Here is a 25,569-nt window from a genome sequence, read left to right on the forward strand (position 1 = left end):
GACTGCGGTGAGGCACCATGAGAGCTCGCCGCTGATTGGTGAGCAGAGGTAGGAGGCGGGACGAGGAAAGGCTGAGAGAGCAGCGGGGGAGGGAGAGGTGAGCTCCTGGAGGAGGCGGTGAGGGGTGAGGAGGTGGGGGTGTCGGAGGTGGAGGACGGCGTGGAGGGTCCCGGGGTGACAGCGCTGCGGCTCAGGGGGTGGGGCGTCCGGTGGGGTTTGGTGGTGAGGGACAGCGGCTGCAGCTGCTCGGCGTATGGCGATGTGTGTCCGCCGTAGGAGGAGTGTGTGTGCTCGGTGTGCGTCGGTGCCGGAGCAGCGGGCGAGGCCAGCGCCGTGGTGGGCGTTGCTGGGGAGTCCAGGGAGGAGGCGGGGCTAGCCTGGGAGAGGTGCGTATGTGTCAGGTGGGACATGGTGTGTGTCTGTGTTAGTGGAGGGCGGGTGTGTGTGTGTGCAGTCTGTGTGTGAGGCTGTGTGAGCAGAGGGTGTGTGTGTGACGTCTCCTCCAGGGCAGATGGGACACAAGGTCGTTTTAGCTGCGGAGAGAAATCCTCCGCTGCTGCAGGAACTGAGGAACAAACAAACACACACAGACGCAATCAGGTCAGTGTGTTTTCTGGCGTTGTGGCCACAAACATGTCCATTTATGACTAAGTGAGCTGGGACATTTTCCCATAGAGTTCAAGCTACCGTTGTGGTTCCTATGAGGTAAATATTACGGTGTGTGTTCTCAGGTGTTTGGTTTTAGAGCTTCACTGTTTTGGTCTCTCTTGTCCAAACAGTCACACTCACCTTCAAGTTTAGTTTCACTCTTTGTTCTCTTCCTCTTCTTCTTTTTACCCTGAACAGAAACTAACACATTAGGCCTCTGTTGTCTCTCTCTCTCACTCACACACACACAGTTCAGATGTAAATGCGCGACAGTCTCAGTTGTGCGTCTGCAGGATGGACTCACATAGTTGTCTCTGGCCGACCAGCCCGGGTACAGCTTGGAGTGGAGGAGTCTCTCTTTACGAGCCAGCTCATAATATTTGGCCTGTTCCTCTTTGGACAGAGAGTGCCACTGTGGAGACACACAACAACACACAGTTACACACACTGGCATGCCAAACATACACATATGATCGAAGTGTTCCTGATCCAGTGGTGATCAGTGAACATCAGGGAATCGAACACTGACCCTCTGTCCCAGGATCTGGTTGATGGTGGCGCTCTCCTTCACCTTGCACTGAGCCACCACTTTGGGCCTCTCCTCCCTCATGTACAGCATGAAGGCATTCAGTGGTTTTTTGATGTGAGGCTTCTTCTCATCCTCCTTCTCCTGCTGAGTGTCAGGCATCGACTTCCTGCAGAAAGAGCGAGGGGCGGAGTTTAAAACTGCGGTTTATTAGAAACAGGAATCAGGATTTCGGCGGCCGACGGTTACCCTGGCTGACTGCTGCAGCCTGGCTCCTGCTTCACTGCTGTGGGAACGATGGCCGGGTGGGGGATGGACGACTGGGGCGTCGGCACCAACCGGGGAGAGAAACTGCTGGACACCAGGCTGAACACGTCAACATTATTAAGATTTCATCCCACAGATGTGTTTGGACTGAAGCAGTTTCTGGAGGGAGGGATCTGTTAGTGGGGCTTAGACTCACCTGGACAGAGCAGCAGGTGTGAAGCCGCCAGCGATGGGGTACATGGGCTGCCCCTGCCTGCAGACGGGGTACAAACACACTCAGCTCAAAGACATTGTGTGTTTATTTGTGTTTGTTGTGCATGTTGTACTCACAACCATCCGAGGGGGTGTGAGATCTGAGCCATGCTCCCAGGAGAGACGGGGTAACAGGCAGCATGGGGGGTCCTCGACACACCTGGTCCAGACAGAGACAGATCAGTGTGTGTGTGTTCAGGTCACTGATTAGAGGATCTGATTGGACGACAGGTGAGAGCAGTCTTCTTACCTGCGTCAGGTGAGAAACCAGGGGAGGCCCTCTGGGGGGAGAAGGCCTCTGGACTGTAGGACAACAGGGGGTGTAGGTGGGCCATGTGGGGGTGCTGCACCACAGGGACACTGTTGGACTGAACACACAACAGGTGATTAGTTGAGCTGCAGTGATGTCGTTGTCCACCAGGTGTCAGGACAACAAATCTGCTTCTTTTAACACAAAGAAGAAAACCTGGGTGAAGCTTCAGGCTGATTATTGACAGGAGCTCCTGATTCTTCTCAACATTTTAAACATCTGGACAAATGATCACACATTGGATTTGGCAGCTGTTGTGAGAGCTGTCAGTCATTGTACTGTGTGTGGGGGGGTCTCACCAGATGTGAAGGAGTAGCAGAGTCTCTCATCCCTGATCTTCCAGGGACATCGAGCAGAGGCCACTGAAACTGCAGGTACTGTGGAAGAGGGGGGGGGGGTCAGAGTGACAGTCATCATCACAGTGAATCTACAGTGTTTTCAAACGTGCATCATGACAACATCCTGTCAGCAGATCCACATCTTTATTAGCCGTGCTCAACATTTTTTTTATTAAGAAATGGAAACTTTTTTTTTTTTTAAAAGAGGAGCCTGATCTCAGTACATCATCAGTGAACTCCAAAGACCTGGAAACATCCGAGGGAGCAGGATGTTGCGGTTTCTGCTGATTGAAATCTTATACAGGTGAGACAAGACGGTCCAATGTTGTTCATCTCCTTCATGTTTACATTCTTCCTGCTGAAAGGGTGGCAGCGTCACACACACAGAAATTCGTGTGACAGGAGAACGGTACGTTTTGTATAAAGATAAAATGATACGGCGCTGAAGGAAAACAGAATGAGTGTGTGTGTAGGCTCTGGATTTTGAGTCACACAAAGAGTCCAGAAAGTTTCCCTTGGCCACCCCCACGTACACCCCAAACCACCAGAGTCCCAGTGCTGACCACACTGGTTGGAAACAGGGAACCCCCTCAACTCTCACACTAACAGACACACACAAGGAGGAGGAGGAAAAAAAGAGCCCTTTTCTGCCCATTCATCTGTAAGGTCGTCAACAGATTCACCACTGTGACCCCTGACCCAGAACCAGGGCGCCGCTGTTTTCCTGGTGTTGCACAGAGAAAAGCGACCTTACAGACACTGAAGCAGTGTGGTCAGAAACATGACGAGCAGGTTTCTGGTGACCTTGGTTGGGGTTTGAGATGAGGAGGCGGTTTAGATTCTGATGTTGTGGTGGAGACACTGATTGAACGGAGCTGCCGAAGGGCGCCTGAACGGAGACAGAGTTCTGACCCAGGCTGGTCCAATCAGAGTCAGAAACAGCTCAGAGATTAAGTTTCATTTTTGCCTTTATGGAACTTCCTGTGCTCAGCTTTTCTTTGGTAATTCTGCTTTACAAAGTTTTTATCTAGAAAATAAGGAAAATGATTTTAGATAGTTCTTGTTGAGTCTTTACTGAGTCAGACAGAATCAGATGATTCTGAATGTTCAGCCTGAACAGGGTTTTTAAAACTTAATGTGTAAGTTAAGAGTGAAAACTTTAACAAACGTCCTCAGCCAGCACAACCAGGAACCAGGCAGCCATGTTGAATGTGAAGCTAATCACATTTTCCCCTCTTATCTTCAGCTCATCTTACTCTGCTGCAGACGAGCATGCAAACACGAACACACACACACACACACACACACACACACAGACACACACCTCCCCCTTCTGCTGCTCAAAAGCCACTGACATGTGTGGACCTCGTCAGGACGTACACACAAGCACAGCAGTGTCCATATACAAGAGGACACACACACAGACACACTCCAAAATTGTGCTCTCTAGTAATACAAATACAGCATCACACTCCCCCATCCCATTAGAGGCCAGAGGAAGCTCTGGCTGAGAGTGCTAACTGGATCCAGCTGTTGGAAATACCAAGAACACACACACACACACACACACACACACACACACACACACACACACACACACACACACACACACACACACACACACAGAGCTCATATTCTTCTACATAGTAACAGATGTATTAAAAAAAAAAAAAAAGCCAAAACAATGGAGGGAAGTTTTGACTTGACCAACTCCGAAATGATTGAAACAGATAAATTTAATATCTGATTTACTTCGTCATGGTCCTTTGTGGCTTCTATCTTTGCTCCCACGAAACCACAGTTTCCTCTTAAATACTGAAAGTGTGACGGGGGATTTAGGGGTCGTCATTTTCTGTATCTGAAGTTCACGTTAGATTTTTGGAGTTTAAATTCTCACTGGATCTGCTGTATGGTGTCTGTATGCTCCTGTGTAACAACTAAACAAAACTCTGTACAAATACTATACACATCCTGATGACACACAAACATATATGTGTGTCTGTGTGTGCTGTTTCAGACAGGTCATCTTCTTGGTATTTTAAGACTGTGGAGACAATGTCAAGTAAACAGGGGAATTCTGGGATTGTCCAGCCTGCTGAAAGGAACCAGCTTTACCCAAACAAGAGCTGCCACGTTCTCTCACACACACACACACACACACACACACACACACACACACACAGATAGCGTTTTAGCACAACAGGCTCTATCCTCCTCTTACCATTCACTGCTGCTCAGGTGTGACTCTGGTATGAGGGTAATTGTGTGTTTGTGGCAGTTGGGGGTGGGGGGGGGGCAGGTACAGGCTCTTCAGCTCTCAGTCAACACACACCTGTTGGATCAGCTTTAATGAGTTTATGAAGAGGTCATGTTTTTGAGAAGCTGCTGTGATCGTCCTTTTGCAGGTCAATCAGTTATAAACTGTACCAAGCTCAGCGATTACTGAGGCCTTGTTTGAATAAACTTTATTTTTAAAGTCACTGTTATAAGATTGATCTGTACTGCAATGGTGCTCACTAACGGGAATTTTCCAGTAAGTGGGCTTTAAATCGACCACTCAAAGTGTTTCAGACTACACTGAGATACGCCGACTGGAGGAGACAGGCATCAAACCTCCAACCTTCAGAGGAACGATGGGGTGGGGGTGATCAGACAGGTTGTCCCTGCCTCAGGTATACCAGCACAGTAAAGTACCTGTTTTAGGTTCAGGTAGTGTCCAGCTAACGTTGGCTTGTTTACTTTGACTTGCCTTCAGACTGGCAGGCTCATCCCCTCCCTCCTATAAACACACCTCACACTCTCACTGAGCAGAACACAAGGTCTCCACTGTGTAAAGAGAAATGTGAAGGAGGAGTGCTGGGGGTGTGTGTGTGTGTGTGTGTTGTCTCAAGGCAACAAGCAGTCAATCAGACACTGGAGTGTGTGAAGTCACAGCAGTTTGTTAGGTATAATGAGATGTAACACAAACACACACAGTAGTTGTGCATTAGGACCCTCCAGACGCTGCTAATGACAACAATGACCCGCAAACACAAAGGGGGGGCCTTCACAAAGCTGAGGAATGCAGGTGTTTGTGTTAAATATATCGACAGAAGTCACAGACCTGTGACTTTCATATTAGAGCTGCACAGTTGACTGGAAGATGATCTAAATGATCATTTATGGCTAAGATAAAATATGTCACAACATTGTTGTACATTATTAGCTTTCACTGGGTTTTGGTGCAGAGATGCTCCAATCATTTCAAAAATGAACATCATGTTGATCCTAAATTTTCCCAAAGAGTAGAGTTCAACCTGACCTCTGACTAGAACCAGCAGAGTTGCCCCCTGATGGTCACCGTGGACCAGAATCCAGGTCTAGGTTTACGGTTCAGGTCCGGCTCCGTGGGCAGCCTGTGATAACACCTTCAGCAACAGCTCCTCCAACTTCTTTTCTAAAAACATTTCTCTTGAAATACTCCTCAGCTCCTCACTCTGCCAACAGGGCAGTTTTTAAATGAGCTGCTGCAAGAACCATCACCAGGATCCCTGTAATCCACACTGAGCTCCAAAAAGCTGCGGGTCCTGGTAAATTGAGCAACACGGCGTCAGTCCCAGCAGCTTATCTGCTGCAGAGCGGCGGCCATGATGTGAACTCATTCCTGCAGCAGGAGACAGGCTATGTCCAGGCCTGTCTCACCCTGTCCCATCGCACACCGTCTTATAACAACAGGCTGCTGCGGCCCACACACACAGCTAATCAAATGCAAATGCACAAAAGGTAGCTTTCTAGGTGGTGATGAGTCAGGGATCCAGGTCTCCACGTAAAAAATAATATCCTCAGTGTGAAGCAGCTCCAACCTGTTGCCGTCTGCTGTGAGTCAGGGTTCGAGGGACTCATCGACATGACGTCAAACAGACCAACCCTGCTCAGGCAAAACAAAGCTGCTGATCTCCACTTGAACCGAGTACTTTATTATCGCATTATTATCACCTGTTGTTTGTAGACACCAACAGGTACAGGAGGTCTTTTATTGCTCTGGCTGTTGACTTCCTGATCACCATGTGCCAGGCGAGCAGTTTCTGAGCCCCTCTCCTCTTCCTGCTCCATTTGTGATCGTCTGGAAACAACTTTGACTCTGACATTTTAAGTGTTGCTTCACTTTTCTGTTTTTATTTCATTAAAGCGTCACCCTCCTCTGCTCTGCTGCTTCAGCATCTTCACAGACAACGATGCAACACACTGTTTCCTCCTGGCTGAACTGTTGTTTTGTTCTTTTGATGGAACTTGCAATTATTTTCACCTTCAAAAACTCTGATCATGCCTGGCTGTTAAAAAAATATTCACTTCACAGCAGAAACAGACACCACAGAGGCTTAATGGAGTTTCCTGTCTGGAGCAACGTGGTAGCTGAAAGCTGCAGAGTGCCGGTTCGAGTCCCAGCTGCATGTCCTCCCCCCCTCTGTCCCACTGACTCCAGCCAGATGAATGTGCTCCATTACAGTCATTTAGCCTCCCCAGCGGGTGGTGCAATCACCACTGACAAATTACACCAAGATTCATGCAACCACAAGGCCAATAAACCTGAGCGAATGCAGTTCAATTGCCCCCCATGGTGGTCTGCTAATATGTGTATGTCTTACCGTGCGCGCACTTGGTGTGAGGGCGCCGTTGGTGAGGTAGGGACTACAGAGATTCCCGAGGTCTGGGATCATGAAGAACGGATATCCAACGTACGGCGAGGGCTGAAAGAGGGCGCCATCCTGCTGCCGCCTGAGTGCTGAAAGACATCAGAGCCCGTCACATATGAGAGAATACTGACAGACCTCACACATGAACATCAGCTCTCTCTGATTGGCTGGAGGCCAGATGATGTCATCGGGGTTGTTTTCAATCCTGATTTTGACCTCATCTCTTATTTTTCCGTCAGTAAATCTTCATTTCCAATTTGGTAGAGTCACGAGTGATTATAACCATTTTAGAGCCCCATTAAGGCTTTTCTGTTTTTTCATCTCTTTACATAATCGTGAAAAATCAACTCTAAAGCCTCCAATGCTCTAAATATTTCATTGTCAACATCATTCCATCTATGTTTTGGCACCACAATAAACTCCAGCTGTTCCAAAAGCTTCAGCTGGTCTTGCTCTGGACCTTGAACCAGCCTCTTTTCACTCTCACTTTGCTCAGATTTGGTGGAATCCACTCTCCCCTCTGTCTGCGCAGCCTTTCCTGAGCCACCGGCTGCCACACACCCCCAGAATATTTATTCACACCCACACACTCAACAGACGGCAATTACTGTTTAACTTTTTCATGAAGTCAGAAGTAGCAGAGCATGTAGGTCTGAGGAGAGGCTCATTTTAATTCGCTTGCTGCAGGGCTGGATTTGATTTTCTTACCTTGAACATTTTAAAACATTTGTTTTTCAGAGAACCGTGAAAAACAAAACAACCCTTTAGACAAATATGAAGTGTGCTGCATTTGCTGTCAGGCCTGTGCAGTCTAAAGGTAAACCTTCATGTGGTCTCTGATTAGGAGCCCGGTCTAAGCCCGGTACGGGGAAAGTATCCAAGTCCACCCACTAGAACTCCTTAGAACGAACCGTCAGGACTTCTGGGTCTTTGTGATGTCACAATACGTTCAGCACAAACCCCGCCCACCTGGACCCACCACCCAACTACCCGGGATTCGGTTTATCAGACTGTCTACCTGAACTGCTGGATCTTAATTATAGCAATCAGCCAATCGGTGGCCCAGATCCTCCCTGACTGATACCTGGTTGGCTGTCGGAGGTATAAAAGTCCACCCTGACGGATTTGACTGTAAAAACCACAAACACGTCTCCTGCTGGAGGTCAAAGTTCAGGTGAAACACCGGAGGAGTTCTGGGCCTTGAATGAGACAAAGCACAGACCTTCTTCGAACAGCTGACCGTGTCTGATCCGGCTCTCCTGATCCGGATTGGGCTTCGGCCGTCTGTCTGCCTGCATGCATGTAAATGAACACAAACACACAAATGTAAACAAACTCAGACGGGAGCATCGGGCATGATTGTGCACTCACACCGACACAACCCGAACCGGGACGCCGGAGAAAAGTTGGTTTCTGGCCCCGGTGCTGGAAAACTCACCTCCGAGTCGGAGCCGCTGTTGGTCTCGGACTCGTTGACCAGGGAGGACTTGACCTCGTCCAGGTCCCTGTCGGAGGACACGTTCCTCTTCTCCTCCTGCTCCCCTTCGTCCTTAAAGGCGATCAGCTCATCGTTGGCCCCCAGGTCGTCTCCGTCTCCGCCGTTTAGCTGCGGCATGTTCGGCCGTTAGCTGCAGCGGCTAACGTTACAGCGTCACTTCAGACCGAACTTACAGTTTGTGTTAAAACTGACAAAACGGCCGACAGCTCCGGGAAACCTCTCACAAAGCCCCGGGCCACCGTTAGCCGTGTCCCCGACACACCGCAGGCAGCGTTGGCGGTAAGCGGAGTGATGTTTTTGGCCCCTTTTGACGAAAAAACACCCAAAAACAAAAAACAACAACAACAACAACAAAAAAAAAAAACTAGCTAACGAGCTAAGCTAGCTAGCTGCCTGCTGCGTTCACGAACGCTTTCGGCTTCTGGCGTCAAATTCCTGCGGTGTGGAAGTCCTCCTTCAGCCCGATCCCACCCGAACAGGAGTCCGTGCATTTAGGATTAAAGCTCCGGACGGTCAGAAAAGGTCCGTAACAGCCGCTCCGGACCCGCTGGGTGCCGCCGACAGAGGGGGGAACCGAGGGGCGTCGTGTCCGTCCGCACCGACCGAAAAGTTTCCGTCCCGCTCGGAGCAGTTGGTCCGCCGGAGAAGTGCAGGCTGCCGCTGCGGGTTAATCCTACATCCTTATTCCGGATTAAAACGATCATAATCCCCCATCCGACGCTGCTCTAAAGTGGCCGTTTCCGCATGTCGAGCCGTGAGCCGCTTCTCTGGAGGTGGAGGCGGAGGCGGAGGCGTGGGAACCCGACGGGCTGCTCAAGTGGACTGGAAGGAGCGGAGCGTCGGGGCACGGACACCCGGGGGACCGGCACCGATCCCCGGTCAGATCACACCGCTCTCCTCGGCTGGAGCCGCCTCCTGATGGACTGATGGACCGATCCCAGATCAGCACACAACAGGTTGGTCCCATTCGTCTGCCGAGGAGGGAGGAAAGGAAGGAAGGAAGGAAGGAAGGAGGAGTTAGATGGAGACAAGGGGGCGAGCTCACAGCTTAAAGGAGCAGTCCGACACTTTTCTGACAAAGTTAAAATACAGCTGAAAGGAAAAACAACAACATGTTTGTGTCAACACAAATTAACTGATTCACACAACATATTTCTTTCAGTTCTACCTGTTTATTAATTCAATATATGTAATAATTACTGTCAGAAACTTAAACATTATATTAATAAGTGACTGTGAGGAACACTTTATGTTCTCACGTAAGAAATCACTGTGTTTGATGTCAGCTTGATCTTAATCTCTGATTGTTTCGGCATTATCTGATGAGTCAGGTGATCTGCTCAGGAGGAAATAAATGAGTCTGAAACGTTTTTTCCATTTGCACAAAATAGTACAACAGCAGCACACACACACACACGCACGCACATCGTTGCTTCCACTTGCAACTGAATAATAAGTTCCCTGTGGAGGAGAACCTGGAGGTCATTAGTACCCGAGGCCTCATCAGCCTCCCTCTGAGTCTTTGTGTTGGTCCAGAGTCCTCTTTGTTCGGCTCGGCCTCCTGAAACAGCATGTTTATATTCCACTGTGGAGACAGTCGCCATTTTTTTATCAACAAACTTGTGGAAAAGTTTGGAAAAGTAACTTTGGTGTAAACAAGCCGAGTTGACATAATGAGGGGTCAGTGTGCTGCCACCGCGGGGGCGTAGTTTCAGGAGACAGTCCAATTGGAGCGTATAGTGGGGGGGGGGGTAGAAGAAATAGACCTGTGTTGTTGTTGTTCAGGTTGTATGAACATTAACAGTTGTTGTGTTGATGAAATCTTAAACAGCATCATGCTGACGTGGTCTCAGGACTGAACCTGTGAACTTCCACCATCAGACTCTACAGCAACACTTCCTTCACCCAACAGAACAAACAGAATCTAACGACAATCGAGTTTCTCTGGAAACGTTTATTTAAACAAGTCAGGATCATGAAGGTTGTTCAACATGAGGGCTGGTTCCCTCCAGCTGTCACATATTCATCCTTCCACTTTGACCGTATTTGAGTTTCCTCCATTAAAACACACAAGGCGCACACTTGACTTCCTTGGAAACAAAAGAGGGATTTCCTCCCCATCGACAGACTCTCGAACCTCGAACACACACCCAGGACTGAACCAGACCAAGCAGGGTCAGCCACACATCACACACAGGAGGTTACAGCTGAAACTGTATTCAGTCTCTGCCCAAGTCCCACCAAACTTTGTGGGGGGGTTCAGGATCTTCACAGTCTGGACCTGAGCCACAGACTGAGCCCTCTCTGTGATCCCCTCCTGCTGATCTGCACAGCTGCTGCTGTGTTCAGAGTACAATGGCTGTTTCAGAGTCCAGCCACAGTTATATTTCATTACTCTCAATCACCCTGACAGGCCTGCAGCGCTCTGACGGACCTGATGGATTCTTTCAGCTGAAACCTCCTCTGACAGAAATCAACTGCGAACACTTGTAGGTTTCAGGTTCGTCGCCCCTTTTCCTGCTCGTAATGGTGGAAATGAAACTGGAGACCTGGGCGTATTCCTCACAGCAGATGTGCTCGTTCTGCCTCGGTCTGAGTCTGAGCGGAGACAAAGAACTCACAAGGTCCTGAGTGGGATTTTAGCTGCAGGTACAATACATGGAGAAATATTAAAATGAACATTTTGGGAAATGTAGCAGATCCAGAATCTAAACCATAGACTGTTTGATTTCCCTTCATAAACCAATAAATGCTCCCGTCTTAACGATGACATTATTGTTATATAGATAAATTATCATTGTACTGCCCAACATCTTTAAGGCTGTTGTTGATTGACACAGATTGAAAAGCAAAACAATCTTCCTCCAGTGAATTATATAAAAAAATCCAAATAAGTTATTAATTTTCTGTCTGTCGACTAATCGTTTCAGTTTATGGCATCAGTGGACCTGGACTCCAGTCTAAACCTTAATCCTATCTAATGACCTACAGGTCAGGTTGTATTGAAGTCAATGGGAAAATGATTTATCAGCTCAGTGATGAGTTTGTGGTCTCAGTCTCTAGTTTTTTTTTACCTCAGGGACATCTTAATGGTTTTTTTGTTTCTTGTTCTGCTGACGGTCTAACTGTTTCTTAGTTTCTGTCTTCGAAGAGTATTTTTTGTTTCAACTCCTTTAACTCCTGGTGGAGTCATTTCTTCTCAGAGAGTCTGATCTTTCTACCCTGAAAAACACGGAACAGTTTTAGAATGTTTAAATGTTTTCACAGATATGGTCTGTATCAAGCCAAGCTGGTCTGACTGGTCCTGGTTTTCATGCTATCAGATTACATGCAGCAGGTGGAGTCACCTTACAGCAGCACGTTTACTTGACTTTAAACCCAGAGCCTGAACGCCCCACAGTCACCAACATGTCAGAGCAGAAACTTCAGCAGAGACAAGATCATGATGATGATGATGATGTTTGGCTTCATCCTGTGTGAGGAGAACAATGTAGTGGTTTGTGTGTGTGTGTGGTGTGTGTTTACACAGCTCATTACAGCCCAGAAACAGAGAGGAAATGAGACACCATAAAAGCCAATCTCACTGTGTAACCCCCCCGCTGGAGGAGACCTGCAGCTGATTTATAAACTCCATCAGAAACGCCTTGTCGGAGGACGTCCTGACGTCTGTGCTGCACTCAGTGTCATTGAACGTGAACTGAACGTGAGATGGTTGAGGCCTGAGGTCATTGACAGGTCTCTGCTGCAGGGAGACAGCTGGACCTGCACCTGGAGCTCGGCAGGAGCGTCCTCCGAGATGTCGGCCGTCACGGATCACACCGACTTTTCCCCTCACTCTTTAATTACACAGCAAAAAAAGTAAAAGGCACAGCTGTCTTCATTCTTTTATTTCCTCTGAAACACACAGCTGCTCTCCACAGAACTGAAGGAAACAACAAGAAGTCACTATTTAAACACACAGAGCAGAGGTGTAAAAGAGCCTGTTAATGTTACCTGTGACAGCTGAACAGATAAGGAGGGAGCAGGATGGGCGGGGGAGTTGTTGCTAAAGAGTTGACAAGTGGGAGAATAGGGGATGGGGGGCAGGTTTGTAGCCCCAGGGGGCAATTTGCTCATGCGCCTCAGTCCATCAATCACCCATTCATTTCCCAACAGGATCGTCTGCCAGCCCTGTGTGTGTGTGTGTGTGTGTGAAGGAAAACACTATGTAATTAAATTTATGTAAACAAGTAGAGTAACAGTGGAAAATTGGATTAAGCCCGAGGAGCTAGTAGAGTTAAAGTGGGTGGTCCCTTCAGATATTTGTCTGTAGTTAGTTTTACAGAACCTGAAAACACTCGAGTGTGTTTGTGCTCGAGTCCTGAGCAGACAAATAAAGGCACCGTCAGAGTTCTTCTTCCACCTTCAGGTGGCTCACAGCGAGGCTGAGTCCACCAGGTCCAATGGGTCCATGGTCAATAGTCATTTTTGGAAATCCTGCTGGACCTCCTTCCCCCGAGACCTGACCCTGATCCATCCCAGGTTTGGTCCCAGTCCACCCTCGATCCAGATTCTCTAAAGGCTTAAACAGGGCAGTGCCATCGATCAGGGTGGCGTGGAGACAAACAACCAATCACAGAACGGAGCTTCCATCAGTATTAACCATCTGGCCCAAACTAATCCAGGAGGTTGAACCAAGGCAGCTGGTTCAGGTCCCTGGAGTCTGAATCTGAGACAGGCTGACACACTGCAGTGTGAAAAATTCACACAAACAGACACACAGCAGACCTGAGGGCTGAGGTGATGACAATCACACTTTTCATTCTGGTTCGTTATTTACCCCAGAGACTCACAAATCACACGTACACAATGTTATCACTATCAGTGCTCGAGGGGTGATCCACCGAACCAGTTGACACAAAGGCCAACACAACGTGTGTTTTAATGAGACACACACTGTTAACAAGCTGTTTGTTGGGATCACCCAGTGTGTGCATGTATCTTTGAATTTGCGTGTGCTTGTGTGTGTGAGAGGGAGCTAATTTCCACTGTCCCTCCAGGAAGTGAACTCAGATCTTCATGGTAAAGAGGGAGGTTGAGGTGGCTGCTTCATCTGTTCGGATGTAGTTTATTTGCTGTGTTGAAACCCCCCCTGGTGGAGAGAGGAGCGCTCAGGTGGTGAGCTGCTCTGGTCTGGATTCTGTTGGTCGGATTCATGACTGTGGGAATCTGGAGAATGATGGGGTTTCTTTCAGAAACCATCCATCCAGTTTGGTTCCTCAGCCCGAGTCTGGCTCTTATCCTTCCACATCTGGTCTGACTCCAGCTGTTCTCCTTCGGTGGAACATTTTCTGTATCTGCACCAGAGTCGGTCCAGATGTGAAAGCAGAAACTGACCACCAGGCTAAATATGGGCCGGATTTGGGCCAGATCTGGGGCGTAGGATGGAGCCAAAGCTGGGCCTGAAGATTCACAAGTATCAGCCGGATGTGTCTGGTTCTGGTTCTGGTTCTGGAGTGAACTTGGTTGCTTTTTTCTGAGAGTGAGCTGGGAGTTAGCCGAGTTTAGCATCAATACTAAAACACATCAGTTTGGGTTCCCCCTGGCCGACTGTTTTCCTGCTGCACAGATTCAGGTCCCTTTCCCTGCTGCTGATGAAGGCGAGAGCAGCTCGGAGCTGAGTGACGTCTGGCGGAATGTGGTCCATCAGGTTTGGATCGTTCTTCCCCAACCTGTTCGACACTTGGAGGAGAATCTGCTCTGAGAATCAGAAATAGTCAGAGTCTCTGTGTGTCTGCTCTGACACTGTGGACTGTCCTCTGTGAGATCCGCTGGAGCTCCTTCTCTCGATTTGTCCCAGCTCCTGAGGCCAGCCGGTCTGTGTGGGATTACTGGCGGTCTGCCTGGACTGTGAAACCTGGACCAACATGGCAGTGAATCTGAGCAAGAATGGCGCCGCACTCATGGCCGCGTACAGAGAGGTGGTGGACGGCAAGTCGGACACAAACTGGTGAGTTTAATCTTTTTGCGTTTGAGTTAGAAAATTCACTTCCTGGTTGACTGAAGCCTGAACCACACCTCAACAACACTTCTGTGATTGTCTCTGCAGGGTGTTGTTCACCTATGAAGGGAACAGTAATGAAATCCGGCTGGCAGAAAAGGGAGGTAAGAGCTGACTGAGGCTTCAATTGAATGTTAAATCTGCACTTTATCTCACATTCAGAGCTCACAACTTCCTCTTCACTTGAAGTTAAAGCAACTCATGCTTGTGCATTTCATTCTTTTCTGTTCAGGTTTAAGATTCTGTACATGATAATTTCTTCTCCCAGACCACGATCATTTCAGATCAAAATAAACCTACTCAGCCAAACATCAAACTTCACTTCAGCAGAAGAACCAGAAACACGAGTCCAGCTGGGCTCTGAAGCAGCTTGTAGGGCTTTCTTGGCTGGGTCCACAGTCAGACTTAGATTTGGACTGATCCACTAGGACTGCACAAACACAAAACCTCCTGAATTTTACTGTAGCTGCCCAGACCCCTCTGAAGGGTCAAAGGTCGGTGATCCCTGAAAGTACTGTGTGTGTGTGTGTGTGTGTGTGTGTAGATGGTGGACTGGAGGAGATGGTGGACGAGCTCAGCAGCGGGAAAGTGATGTACGCCTTCTGTCGTGTACCAGATCCAAACTCTGGTCTGTCTAAATATGTCATCATAAACTGGGTGAGACAGACACACACAAACACACAAACACACACACACACACACACACTTCACCTGTGTTCGTCCTTTGTGTGATCATTCATGTCCACACAGACAGGTGAAGGTGTGAAGGACTCTCGTAAAGGAATGTGTGCGAACCACGTGAGCTCCATGGCCAATTTCCTGAAGGTCAGTCTGATTCATATGCTTTGGGGGGAGTGGAGGGGGCGGGACTGTAGGTGCCACCTGTACATGTGTGTCACTGCAGGGGGCCCATGTGACCATAAACGCCCGAGCAGAGGAGGACGTGGAGCCGGAGACCATCCGGGCCAAAGTGGCCAAAGCGTCTGGAGCGAACTTTAACTTCCACCAACAAACAGAATACAGAGACGCCCCTCGAGGACCTGTGGTGAGGGGCCACTCAGGGTGGGGGGGGGGGGGCAAGCTCCATGCACTGCTTCAGTATTCACCCTCTGCTGCTTCCTCAGGGTTCAGTTTACCGTAAAGTCAACGCCGTGGAGGAGATTCAACAAATCAACAAGGACGACTTCTGGGACCAGACTCAGGTCTGGACTCATCTTACATGTGAGCAGCCTGAAGGACTCAACTTCTCTGACACTAACAGGACTTCTACTCCTCAGAGGGACGAGAAGATCCGTCGGCAGGAGGAGCAGAGACGAGCAGAGCAGGAGAGGCAGAGAGCGGACAGGGAGAGGAGGGAGCTGGACGAGAGACAAGCCCAGGAGAGGGAGAGGAAGGCCAAGGAGAGAGCCAGGCAGATCGAACAGAACAGGTCAGACATCAGGCCGGCAGACAGAATGAACAAACAAACTGTCTGCAAGTTACATCACCTCAGACACACAACAACAACAGAAGCCACTGATCTGTATGTTGTGTGGCAGGATTTATCAGAAGCAGAGGGAAGAAGAAGAAGAGCGAGAGCGGGAGCAGCAGCGGCTGGTGAGAGGATTAACACGCCAGGAAATCATCCCCCAACAAATGATATTTGATATTTATCACATTTATCTGTTTCAGAACCAGCAGGAAAAAGAAAACTGGAGAACCGGCATCAACTCTGCTGCATCTGTGCAGAAAGCTAACGTGAGGAAGAGCAAAGTTTTACCTGAAGGAAGTGATGTCATCACATTAACACGTTTCCTGGTTTTAAAGTGTCTGTCGTTAACAGGAGGCCAAATCTCTGATTTCCCAGAGATCTTTTAATCCCAGAGACATATTTAAGCAGAAGGAGCAGAGCTTTGAGGCCGGTGACAGAGCAGCACCTCCTGCACCCAGACCAGGTAAACCCAGATAACACCTGACCGACCGGGAGGGGAATCCCACTCTGATGTTTGCTCCGCATTTCTCAGGGAAGCTGCAGAGTCCGTTTATCTCCCAGAGAGAAACCTCAGAGCTGCCTCAACATCCACCCGCTCCGGCTGTGTCCTTCTCTTCCACCCCCCTGTCTCCTGTCTCACCTGTCTCACCTGCTGCACCCCCGGACACCACAGAGTCACCTGTCCAGCCTGCAGGTCAGACACCTCAAACACAAACACACCATCAGCCCTGAGTCTCTGTGTCTTCTGGGTGTAAATGTGATGAATGTGAAGCTAACCCGTCCAATCGTCCACAGAAGAAGAGGAGGAGGCGTGGTCTGATGAGTTCGATGACGACACAGGTGAAGCCACTTCAGGTATGACACCTGATCAGCCAATACATTCTACCTTCTCTATCATCCTTGAACCTTAAATTGTTTCAGTCATTATTCAGACAAAATGACAGTGAAGGACTTGTTGATTCCTTCGTGGTTTTGTCTCTCCTGACCTCCAGCAGATCAGTATGAGGCAGAGACGCCGGTGGGGGGGCCGCAGGAGGAGCTTTATGTAAATGTCTACGAAGAGCAGCACACAGTAAGTCTGGAGGTGCGTTCACTGTCTCCAATGTGAACATTTCCTGTTTAAAAATGATGTGAAATGTTTTGTCTCAAACAGGAAGCTGACAACAACGGAGAGAACATCTGTGCCAGAGCCATATACGACTATCAGGCCGGTATGGTCACACAGACACACAAACACACAAACACACTGGTCTAAAGGGACTGAAACAAAAGAGCTTCCTGCGGCAGGTCGACTGTTTTAACCTTTGACCTCCGACAGCTCGAGACATTTCGCCTCATCAACAGTCGACTACGTCTACTTCCTGTTCACCTGTTTCACACAGTTCATCCTGAAAAGGTGTCAAACTTATGAGAGATGATTAGAAATCCTTAAATTTTGCTGAAGATGGATGCTCACAGAGCAGGAACAGCTTGTGACCAGCGCCCTCTGCTGGTACACAGGAAGTTCCTCACCTGGTCCAGGTCCCAGCTCACAAGTGGAGCTCATGAGCTACATCCTTAGTACAGCTCAGCTGGTGTGACCCCCGGAGGAACCTAAGAGCTCAGCCGATCATAAAAATGCGAGCTCCATAATTTTCTTTGAATTCCTACATGCTGTTATGATGAAGGATGACGGACAGAACCGGATGAAAACAGGAAATTTAAAGGAAAATCATAAAAACACTTGTTTCCCTTCACAGGTTTTCATGTGCAAATGTTTATATTCCTGTTCCAGTTTCTATTCATCGGCTCTTTAACTTCCTCCACAGCGGACGACACAGAGATCACCTTTGACCCCAATGACATCATCACAGGGATAGACATGGTGGATGAAGGCTGGTGGAGAGGCTACGGACCAGACGGACACTACGGCATGTTTCCTGCCAATTATGTGGAGCTGCTTTAACTTTCATCACAGCAACCAATCAGCTGACAGACAGGAAGTGCCCCCATGTTTCTCTGGAATAAACTTGTTGGTGTGTCGGTGTGGAACGTCAGACTCACAACTAACGCTGTCAGCTCGTTAATACACATGAATAAATCATTTATGCCTTGTTAAACACAGATGCAGCTGAATGTTTTGTACAGATGGTGGGACAGAGACTTGAATAAAACAGAAGTGAAAACTTAAATATGAAGGTGAGGCCTCAGGACTCGGACTTCCTGTTTTCATGCTTCAGGCTGCAGAAAGTTCCTTCAGTAACAAACAGATTCTTTCAGGATTCAGTATCTGGTGTCCATAAATCTTCTTCAGTCCGTCAAACCAACTGTTTGTAATTTTCAAAAATCATCAAATTAAAACTGGATGTAAGTTCAGTGTGTGTGTCATCAGTGCAGATGTGGGGGGGGCTGATATAACCACCCCAAAGATGATCAACTGGGCTGGAGTTTATCACAGCCCAGCTTGTGTCTGTTGCGCATGCGCGGAGGCCGTCACGACTCGGATGCTGCAGCTAGAGGAGGAAAGATGGCGATGAAGGCGCTCAGGGGGATGATGAACGGGGCCATGAGCGAGCTGTCCTCGGCCGTCAGCGGGACCAGACCGAACCCGAACCCGAACCCGGCCGCCGCCGCCGCCTCCCGGGAGCACGTGATGGCCGTGAGCCGGGATTACATCTCCCAACCCCGCCTCAGTGAGTCCCTGTGAGCCTGCAGCAGCTGAGGGAGGACTGATCCGGGCCGGACCGAACCGGGCCCAGAGCCAGTCTGGTCTGGTCCTGGGCTGGATCTGGTCTGGTCCTGGTCTGGATCTGGTCAGGATCTGGTCTAGTCCTGGTCTGGATCTGATCTAGTCCTGGTCTGGTCCTGGTCTGGATCTGGTCAGGATCTGGTCTGGTCCTGGTCTGGATCTGATCTGGATTTGGATCTGATCTGGTCCTGGTCTGGTCCTGGTCTGGTCCTGGTCTGGATCTGGTCCGGTCCTGGTCTGAATCTGATCTGGGTCTGCTCTGGTCCTGGTCTGGATCTGATCTGGTCCTGGTCTGGTCCTGCACTGGTCCTGGTCTGGATCTGATCTGGACCTGGTCTGGTCCTGGTCTGGTCCTGGTCTGGTCCTGGTCTGGTCCTGGTCTGGATCTGGTCTGGATCTGGTCTGGTCCTGGTCTGGATCTGGTCTGGATCTGGTCTGGATCTGGTCTGGATCTGGTCTGGCCCTGGTCCGGTCCTGGTCTGGTCCTGGTCTGGTCCTGGTCTGGATCTGGTCCGGTCCTGGTCCGGTCCTGGTCTGGATCTGGTCTGGATCTGGTCCGGTCCTGGTCTGGTCCTGGTCTGGTCCTGGTCTGGATCTGGTCCGGTCCTGGTCCGGTCCTGGTCTGGATCTGGTCTGGATCTGGTCTGGTCCTGGTCTGGTCCTGGTCTGGTCCTGGTCTGGATCTGGTCCGGTCCTGGTCCGGTCCTGGTCTGGATCTGGTCTGGATCTGGTCTGGTCCTGGTCTGGTCCTGGTCTGGTCCTGGTCTGGATCTGGTCCGGTCCTGGTCTGGTCCTGGTCTGGTCCTGGTCTGGTCCTGGTCTGGATCTGGTCTGGTCCTGGTCTGGTCCTGGTCTGGATCTGGTCAGGATCTGGTCTGGTCCTGGTCTGGATCTGATCTGGTCCTGGTCTGGTCCTGCACTGGTCCTGGTCTGGATCTGATCTGGTCCTGGTCTGGATCTGATCTGGTCCTGGTCTGGTCCTGGTCTGGATCTGGTCTGGTCCTGGTCTGGATCTGGTCTGGATCTGATCTGGTCCTGGTCTGGTCCTGGTCCGGTCCTGGTCTGGTCCTGGTCTGGTCCTGGTCTGGATCTGGTCCGGTCCTGGTCTGGTCCTGGTCTGGATCTGGTCTGGTCCTGGTCTGGTCCTGGTCTGGTCCTGGTCTGGTCCTGGTCTGGATTTGGATCTGATCTGGTCCTGGTCTGGTCCTGGTCTGGTCCTGGTCTGGTCCTGGTCTGGATCTGGTCCGGTCCTGGTCTGGATCTGGTCTGGATCTGGTCTGGATCTGATCTGGTCCTGGTCTGGATCTGATCTGGTCCTGGTCTGGTCCTGGTCTGGTCCTGGTCTGGATCTGGTCTGGTCCTGGTCTGGATCTGGTCTGGATCTGATCTGGTCCTGGTCTGGTCCTGGTCCGGTCCTGGTCTGGTCCTGGTCCGGTCCTGGTCTGGATCTGGTCCGGTCCTGGTCTGGTCCTGGTCTGGATCTGGTCTGGTCCTGGTCCGGTCCTGGTCTGGTCCTGGTCTGGATCTGGTCTGGATCTGGTCTGGTCCTGGTCTGGTCCTGGTCTGGATCTGGTCTGGCCCTGGTCCGGTCCTGGTCTGGTCCTGGTCTGGATCTGGTCCGGTCCTGGTCCGGTCCTGGTCTGGATCTGGTCTGGATCTGGTCTGGCCCTGGTCCGGTCCTGGTCCGGTCCTGGTCTGGTCCTGCACTGGTCCTGGTCTGGATCTGATCTGGACCTGGTCCTGGTCTGGTCCTGGTCTGGATCTGGTCTGGATCTGGTCTGGATCTGGTCCGGTCCTGGTCTGGTCCTGGTCTGGTCCTGGTCTGGATCTCGTCCGGTCCTGGTCTGGTCCTGGTCTGGTCCTGGTCCGGTCCTGGTCTGGATCTGGTCTGGATCTCGTCCGGTCCTGGTCTGGTCCTGGTCTGGTCCTGGTCCGGTCCTGGTCTGGATCTGGTCTGGATCTGGTCTGGTCCTGGTCTGGTCCTGGTCCGGTCCTGGTCCGGTCCTGGTCTGGATCTGATCTGGTCCTGGTCTGGTCCTGGTCTGGATCTGGTCCGGTCCTGGTCCGGTCCTGGTCTGGTCCTGGTCTGGTCCTGGTCTGGATCTGGTCCGGTCCTGGTCTGGTCCTGGTCTGGATCTGGTCCGGTCCTGGTCCGGTCCTGGTCTGGATCTGATCTGGTCCTGGTCTGGTCCTGGTCCGGTCCTGGTCTGGTCCTGGTCTGGTCCTGGTCTGGATCTGGTCCGGTCCTGGTCTGGTCCTGGTCTGGTGCTGGTCTGGATCTGGTCCGGTCCTGGTCTGGTCCTGGTCTGGATCTGGTCTGGTCCTGGTCTGGTCCTGGTCTGGTCCTGGTCTGGATCTGGTCCGGTCCTGGTCTGGTCCTGGTCTGGGTCAGGTTTAATACCATCGTCATCATACTGAACTGTACTGATCAGATTTTTAAATCCAGTTTGGACAAACTGTTCTGTGTGTCCTCAGCCTATAAAACAGTGTCTGGAGTCAACGGACCGCTGGTGATCCTGGACCAGGTGAAGGTAAAGGCCTCAGACCTGCTTCCTGTTTTCATGTCTCCACCTCCAGGACCATAAATCAGAAGAACGGGCCCTCAGATGTTAAATCTGGATCCATCAGTTGAGTTACAGTCCGAGTGTGTGTTCGGGATCTCCCTGGGAGGTCATCGCTGACGCTGCATGTAAAATGGCCGACGGTGTGAGTTTGACCTTGCTGAGGTCACCTGTCTGCTCAGTTCCCCAGGTACGCTGAGATCGTCCACCTGACGCTTCCTGATGGCACCAAGAGGAGCGGCCAGGTTCTGGAGGTCACCGGCTCCAAAGCCGTGGTTCAGGTACTGTAATCCTTCTCTCCAGAGGATGAACTGCAGATTGCAGATCTGTGTTTGGATTTCTTTCTTCAGTAAAAAACAACAAATGCTTCAAACTGTGCGTCACCTTCTGCAGGTGTTCGAGGGAACTTCAGGTATCGATGCCAAGAAGACGAGCTGTGAGTTCACAGGAGACATCCTGAGGACGCCTGTCTCTGAGGACATGTTGGGTACGACGCACAACCCATTCGTTGTAGAGGAGACGCAACCTGACGAATGACTGAGTGTGTTTGTGTTTGTGCGTCTGTTGTTTGAAGGTCGTGTGTTTAATGGATCAGGGAAACCCATCGACAGAGGACCAGCCGTCCTGGCTGAAGACTTCCTGGACATCATGGGTACGTAGAGCGGGAACAGGAACACACAACATTTTCATTGTCAGACTGTTGGCCTGGTCTTTAGTTCAACATCGATAAGGAAAAGCGTCCGTTGAATCATGACTGACATGGAGACTTCAAACGGCTCACCAACACACAACACACACTTTAATCTGTGTTGACATGTAGGTCAGCCCATAAACCCTCAGTGTCGCATTTACCCTGAAGAGATGATCCAGACCGGCATATCTGCCATCGACGGCATGAACAGCATCGCCAGGGGCCAGAAAATACCCATCTTCTCCGCTGCGGGGCTGCCGCACAATGAGGTGTACACACACAGACACACACAGCCTATCAACGCCATGTCTGCTCTGTCCTCTGTGTCTCGGCCTGAGTCTTAATTAAACTTAACGAATGAAACGCCTCACTCTGCGATATTTCCGTTTTGATGACTTTGGTCGGTCGTCTTGACGACAGGTGACGTTCTCCACGTTCCTCTCCCGCTCTTTTCTCTCCTCCCATCAGATTGCTGCTCAGATCTGCCGGCAGGCCGGTCTGGTGAAGAAGTCCAAGGATGTGATGGATTACAGCGAGGACAACTTCGCCATCGTGTTCGCCGCCATGGGGGTGAGGCGCTTTTTCCAGAGAGGCCCCGCCCTCTCAACCCCGACGGGTGATGTCGCAACAGCTGTGATTTCATCAGTCTGGTTTCTACTCTCCAGGTCAACATGGAGACCGCCAGGTTCTTCAAGTCGGACTTCGAGGAGAACGGTTCCATGGACAACGTGTGCTTGTTCCTCAACCTGGCCAACGACCCCACGTATGACCTTTGACCTTGAATGAAGAGCCTCTTGTTTGTTTTTATTTACCTCCTTTTAAAACCAGAGAACTTTAATATATCAACTTCAGATTTGGTTCATTTGAGGAGCATAAATGTGAGTGAGAAGTTTTCTATTTTTGTGCGTTCAGAAGTCGACTTTATTTTCAGGAGGTTTATTCAGTGAGTTAAGCTGATTCTTCTTCAGACTTCAGGTCTGAAGCAGGTTGAAATGTTCATCTCCCAACTCGCTCGTTTCTCGCAGCATTGAGCGAATCATCACGCCCCGTTTGGCACTGACATCAGCAGAGTACCTGGCCTATCAGTGTGAGAAGCACGTCCTCGTCATCCTCACCGACATGAGCTCCTACGCCGAAGCTCTCCGAGAGGTCAGGCGCTTCTTCTGCGCTTTTATTCTGAAACTGTTGCAGGAAATTGGAAATAAATGGCTGTGTGTGTTGGCCGAACTGTGCGTCAGGTGTCGGCAGCCAGGGAGGAAGTGCCGGGACGGCGAGGTTTCCCCGGATACATGTACACCGACCTCGCCACCATTTACGAGAGAGCGGGACGGGTCGAAGGACGCAATGGATCCATCACCCAGATCCCCATCCTCACCATGCCCAACGACGGTACACACACACACACACACTCGTAGACACACACACACACACACTGGTGCAGGTTTTATTGTGCGTTCTTTGTGTCCTCGTGTCTCTCAGACATCACTCATCCTATTCCTGACCTCACCGGTTACATCACTGAGGGGCAGATCTACGTGGACAGACAGCTCCACAACAGACAGGTAAGACACCAGCGACAGGACTTCCTGGTTCTGACTGATGATGGAGACCTTCAAGGGGACCTGCTGGTCTTGAGTCTGCTGTTTTATTTTGGACTGTCGGTCCAGAGCAAACGAAACAAAAACCACTGGGTCCATTTAAGGCGGGACAGGAAGTGATGTCACGTGGTTATCTCTTGTCAGATTTACCCGCCAATCAACGTCCTGCCGTCTCTGTCTCGACTGATGAAATCCGCCATCGGGGAGGGAATGACCCGCAGAGACCACTCTGATGTGTCCAACCAGCTGGTGAGAACACACACACGTACACACACACTCCCACTCTGAAATTGTGTTAACTGCGTTCGTTTGTGTGTCTGTTTGTAGTACGCCTGTTACGCCATAGGGAAGGACGTCCAGGCCATGAAGGCCGTGGTGGGAGAGGAAGCTCTGACAGCTGATGATCTGCTTTACCTGGAGTTCCTCACCAAGTTTGAGAAGAACTTCATCTCCCAAGGTACACTGGGGCTCCTGTTGTCTCACCCTACTCACGGCCCCTTCGCCACAAGGGGCTTTGTAATCTTCCCAAGGAATTGGGACGTCACTGCGTAGTTTACAATCGGGCACACAAGCGACTGCGTCCTAGTCTCAGCTGCGCTGTGATTGGTTGCAATCTTCTTCTCTGACTTCTCCACATCCTCTCGCTCTCTGGGGGTCGCCATTGTTGTTTGGTTCAATATGCAAATTATTACGTAAAGCATTCTGGGAAATTTTCACTGGCCCTTTCTCAGGAAGTTAGCATCAGAAAACCCTCCATCTGAAGGGCTACATTCTCTACTACTGCACAACTACCCTCGAGGGAATGCACAAAATTTAGGGGTAGGGAGTATATTGGGACTGGGCCTTTATGTCTCCTGATGTCTCCTGATGTCTCTTCATGTCCCCTGTTGTCTCTTCATGTCCCCTGGTCTGTCGTAATGTCTCCTGATGTCTCCTGATGTCTCCCGATGTCTCTTCATGTCTCTTCATGTCCCCTGGTCTGTCGTAATGTCTCCTGATGTCTCCTGATGTCTCCCGATGTCTCTTCATGTCTCTTCATGTCTCCTGATGTCTCCTGATGTCTCTTCATGTCTCTTCATGTCTCCTGATGTCTCCTGATGTCTCCTGATGTCTCTTCATGTCTCTTCATGTCTCTTCATGTCTCCTAATGTCTCCTGATGTCTCCTGATGTCTCTTCATGTCTCTTCATGTCTCTTCATGTCTCCTAATGTCTCCTGATGTCTCCTGATGTCTCTTCATGTCTCTTCATGTCTCCTGATGTCTCCTGATGTCTCTTCATGTCTCTTCATGTCTCCTGATGTCTCCTGATGTCTCTTCATGTCTCTTCATGTCTCTTCATGTCTCCTGATGTCTCCTGATGTCTCTTCATGTCTCTTCATGTCTCCTGATGTCTCCTGATGTCTCCTGATGTCCAGGTGCCTATGAGAACCGGAGTGTGTTTGAGACTCTGGACATCGGATGGCAGCTGATGAGGATCTTCCCCAAAGAGATGCTGAAGAGGATCCCTCAGAGCACCTTGGCTGAGTTTTACCCCCGAGAGGCCAAACACTAAGCTGCCCCCCCGCTGCCCCCCCGCTGCCCCCCCGCTGCCTCCATCTGCTCCACCTTCAGTGTTGTGTTCTGTGACGTCCGACGCTCGTGGCTTTCATGCAGCTTGACATCAAACAACAACAAAAACAAACCAACAAATGGTTGAACAGAAGCAGACACACTCAGAGTGGCGGGAAAGACATCGGTGATTATTGTCAGTTTTATTTCACAATAACAAACATTCTCAGGTTTTCAGACCTTCGTACGTAGGATCTATAAAATAAGATAAATCAGATGAGCTAGCTGAAACTTACAGATTTCACTTTACATTAAATTCATCATACTTGTTTTTTTAAGGGTCACCTGTTCAAGGCCCGTACTTTATTTATTTTATTTAATCCCATATTAAACATGAATGGTTATTTTATTTTGAAGGGT

The 25,569-nt window shown here is 50.1% G+C and overlaps 3 protein-coding genes across 4 annotated transcripts; 2 read left to right on the forward strand and 1 right to left on the reverse strand.

The window, feature by feature from the left end:
* Positions 1 to 2: 2 nt before the first annotated feature.
* Positions 3 to 9,473, reverse strand: LOC115052398 (transcription factor 7-like 1-B; the record flags this gene model as incomplete). Its single annotated transcript, XM_029516474.1, has 12 exons — positions 8,453 to 9,473; positions 8,237 to 8,306; positions 6,967 to 7,103; positions 2,303 to 2,380; positions 1,944 to 2,061; positions 1,772 to 1,853; positions 1,638 to 1,694; positions 1,424 to 1,540; positions 1,178 to 1,343; positions 953 to 1,060; positions 790 to 838; positions 3 to 565 (listed from the first exon to the last, which is right to left on the reverse strand). Coding segments are annotated over exons 1-12 (1,722 nt in total), but the record flags the coding sequence as incomplete, so codon positions are not given.
* Positions 9,474 to 14,219: 4,746 nt separating this feature from the next.
* LOC115051685 (drebrin-like protein A) lies at positions 14,220 to 18,378 on the forward strand. Of its 2 annotated transcripts, none has more exons than XM_029515245.1 (15): positions 14,220 to 14,501; positions 14,601 to 14,656; positions 15,097 to 15,209; positions 15,303 to 15,377; positions 15,457 to 15,597; positions 15,677 to 15,754; positions 15,830 to 15,981; positions 16,091 to 16,148; positions 16,224 to 16,289; positions 16,375 to 16,486; positions 16,556 to 16,717; positions 16,819 to 16,878; positions 17,019 to 17,095; positions 17,177 to 17,234; positions 17,832 to 18,378. In XM_029515245.1, exons 1-15 carry the CDS (start codon positions 14,419 to 14,421, stop codon positions 17,966 to 17,968), a joined length of 1,428 nt encoding a protein of 475 aa, XP_029371105.1. In that variant the 5' UTR covers positions 14,220 to 14,418; the 3' UTR covers positions 17,969 to 18,378. The 2 variants fall into 2 exon arrangements, with proteins under 2 accessions (XP_029371105.1, XP_029371104.1); XM_029515244.1 differs by having other exon boundaries at positions 14,221 to 14,501; positions 17,016 to 17,095.
* A 151-nt stretch (positions 18,379 to 18,529) lies between these two features.
* On the forward strand, positions 18,530 to 25,153 carry atp6v1b2 (ATPase H+ transporting V1 subunit B2). Its single transcript, XM_029515571.1, has 14 exons — positions 18,530 to 18,695; positions 21,227 to 21,282; positions 21,495 to 21,593; positions 21,706 to 21,799; positions 21,887 to 21,964; positions 22,133 to 22,272; positions 22,472 to 22,573; positions 22,669 to 22,766; positions 23,029 to 23,152; positions 23,242 to 23,392; positions 23,483 to 23,565; positions 23,746 to 23,850; positions 23,929 to 24,058; positions 25,017 to 25,153. Exons 1-14 carry the CDS (start codon positions 18,530 to 18,532, stop codon positions 25,151 to 25,153), a joined length of 1,563 nt encoding a protein of 520 aa, XP_029371431.1.
* Positions 25,154 to 25,569: the final 416 nt, after the last annotated feature.

Source organism: Echeneis naucrates, chromosome 12, assembly GCF_900963305.1.
Source record: "Echeneis naucrates chromosome 12, fEcheNa1.1, whole genome shotgun sequence".
NCBI lineage: Eukaryota > Metazoa > Chordata > Actinopteri > Carangiformes > Echeneidae > Echeneis > Echeneis naucrates.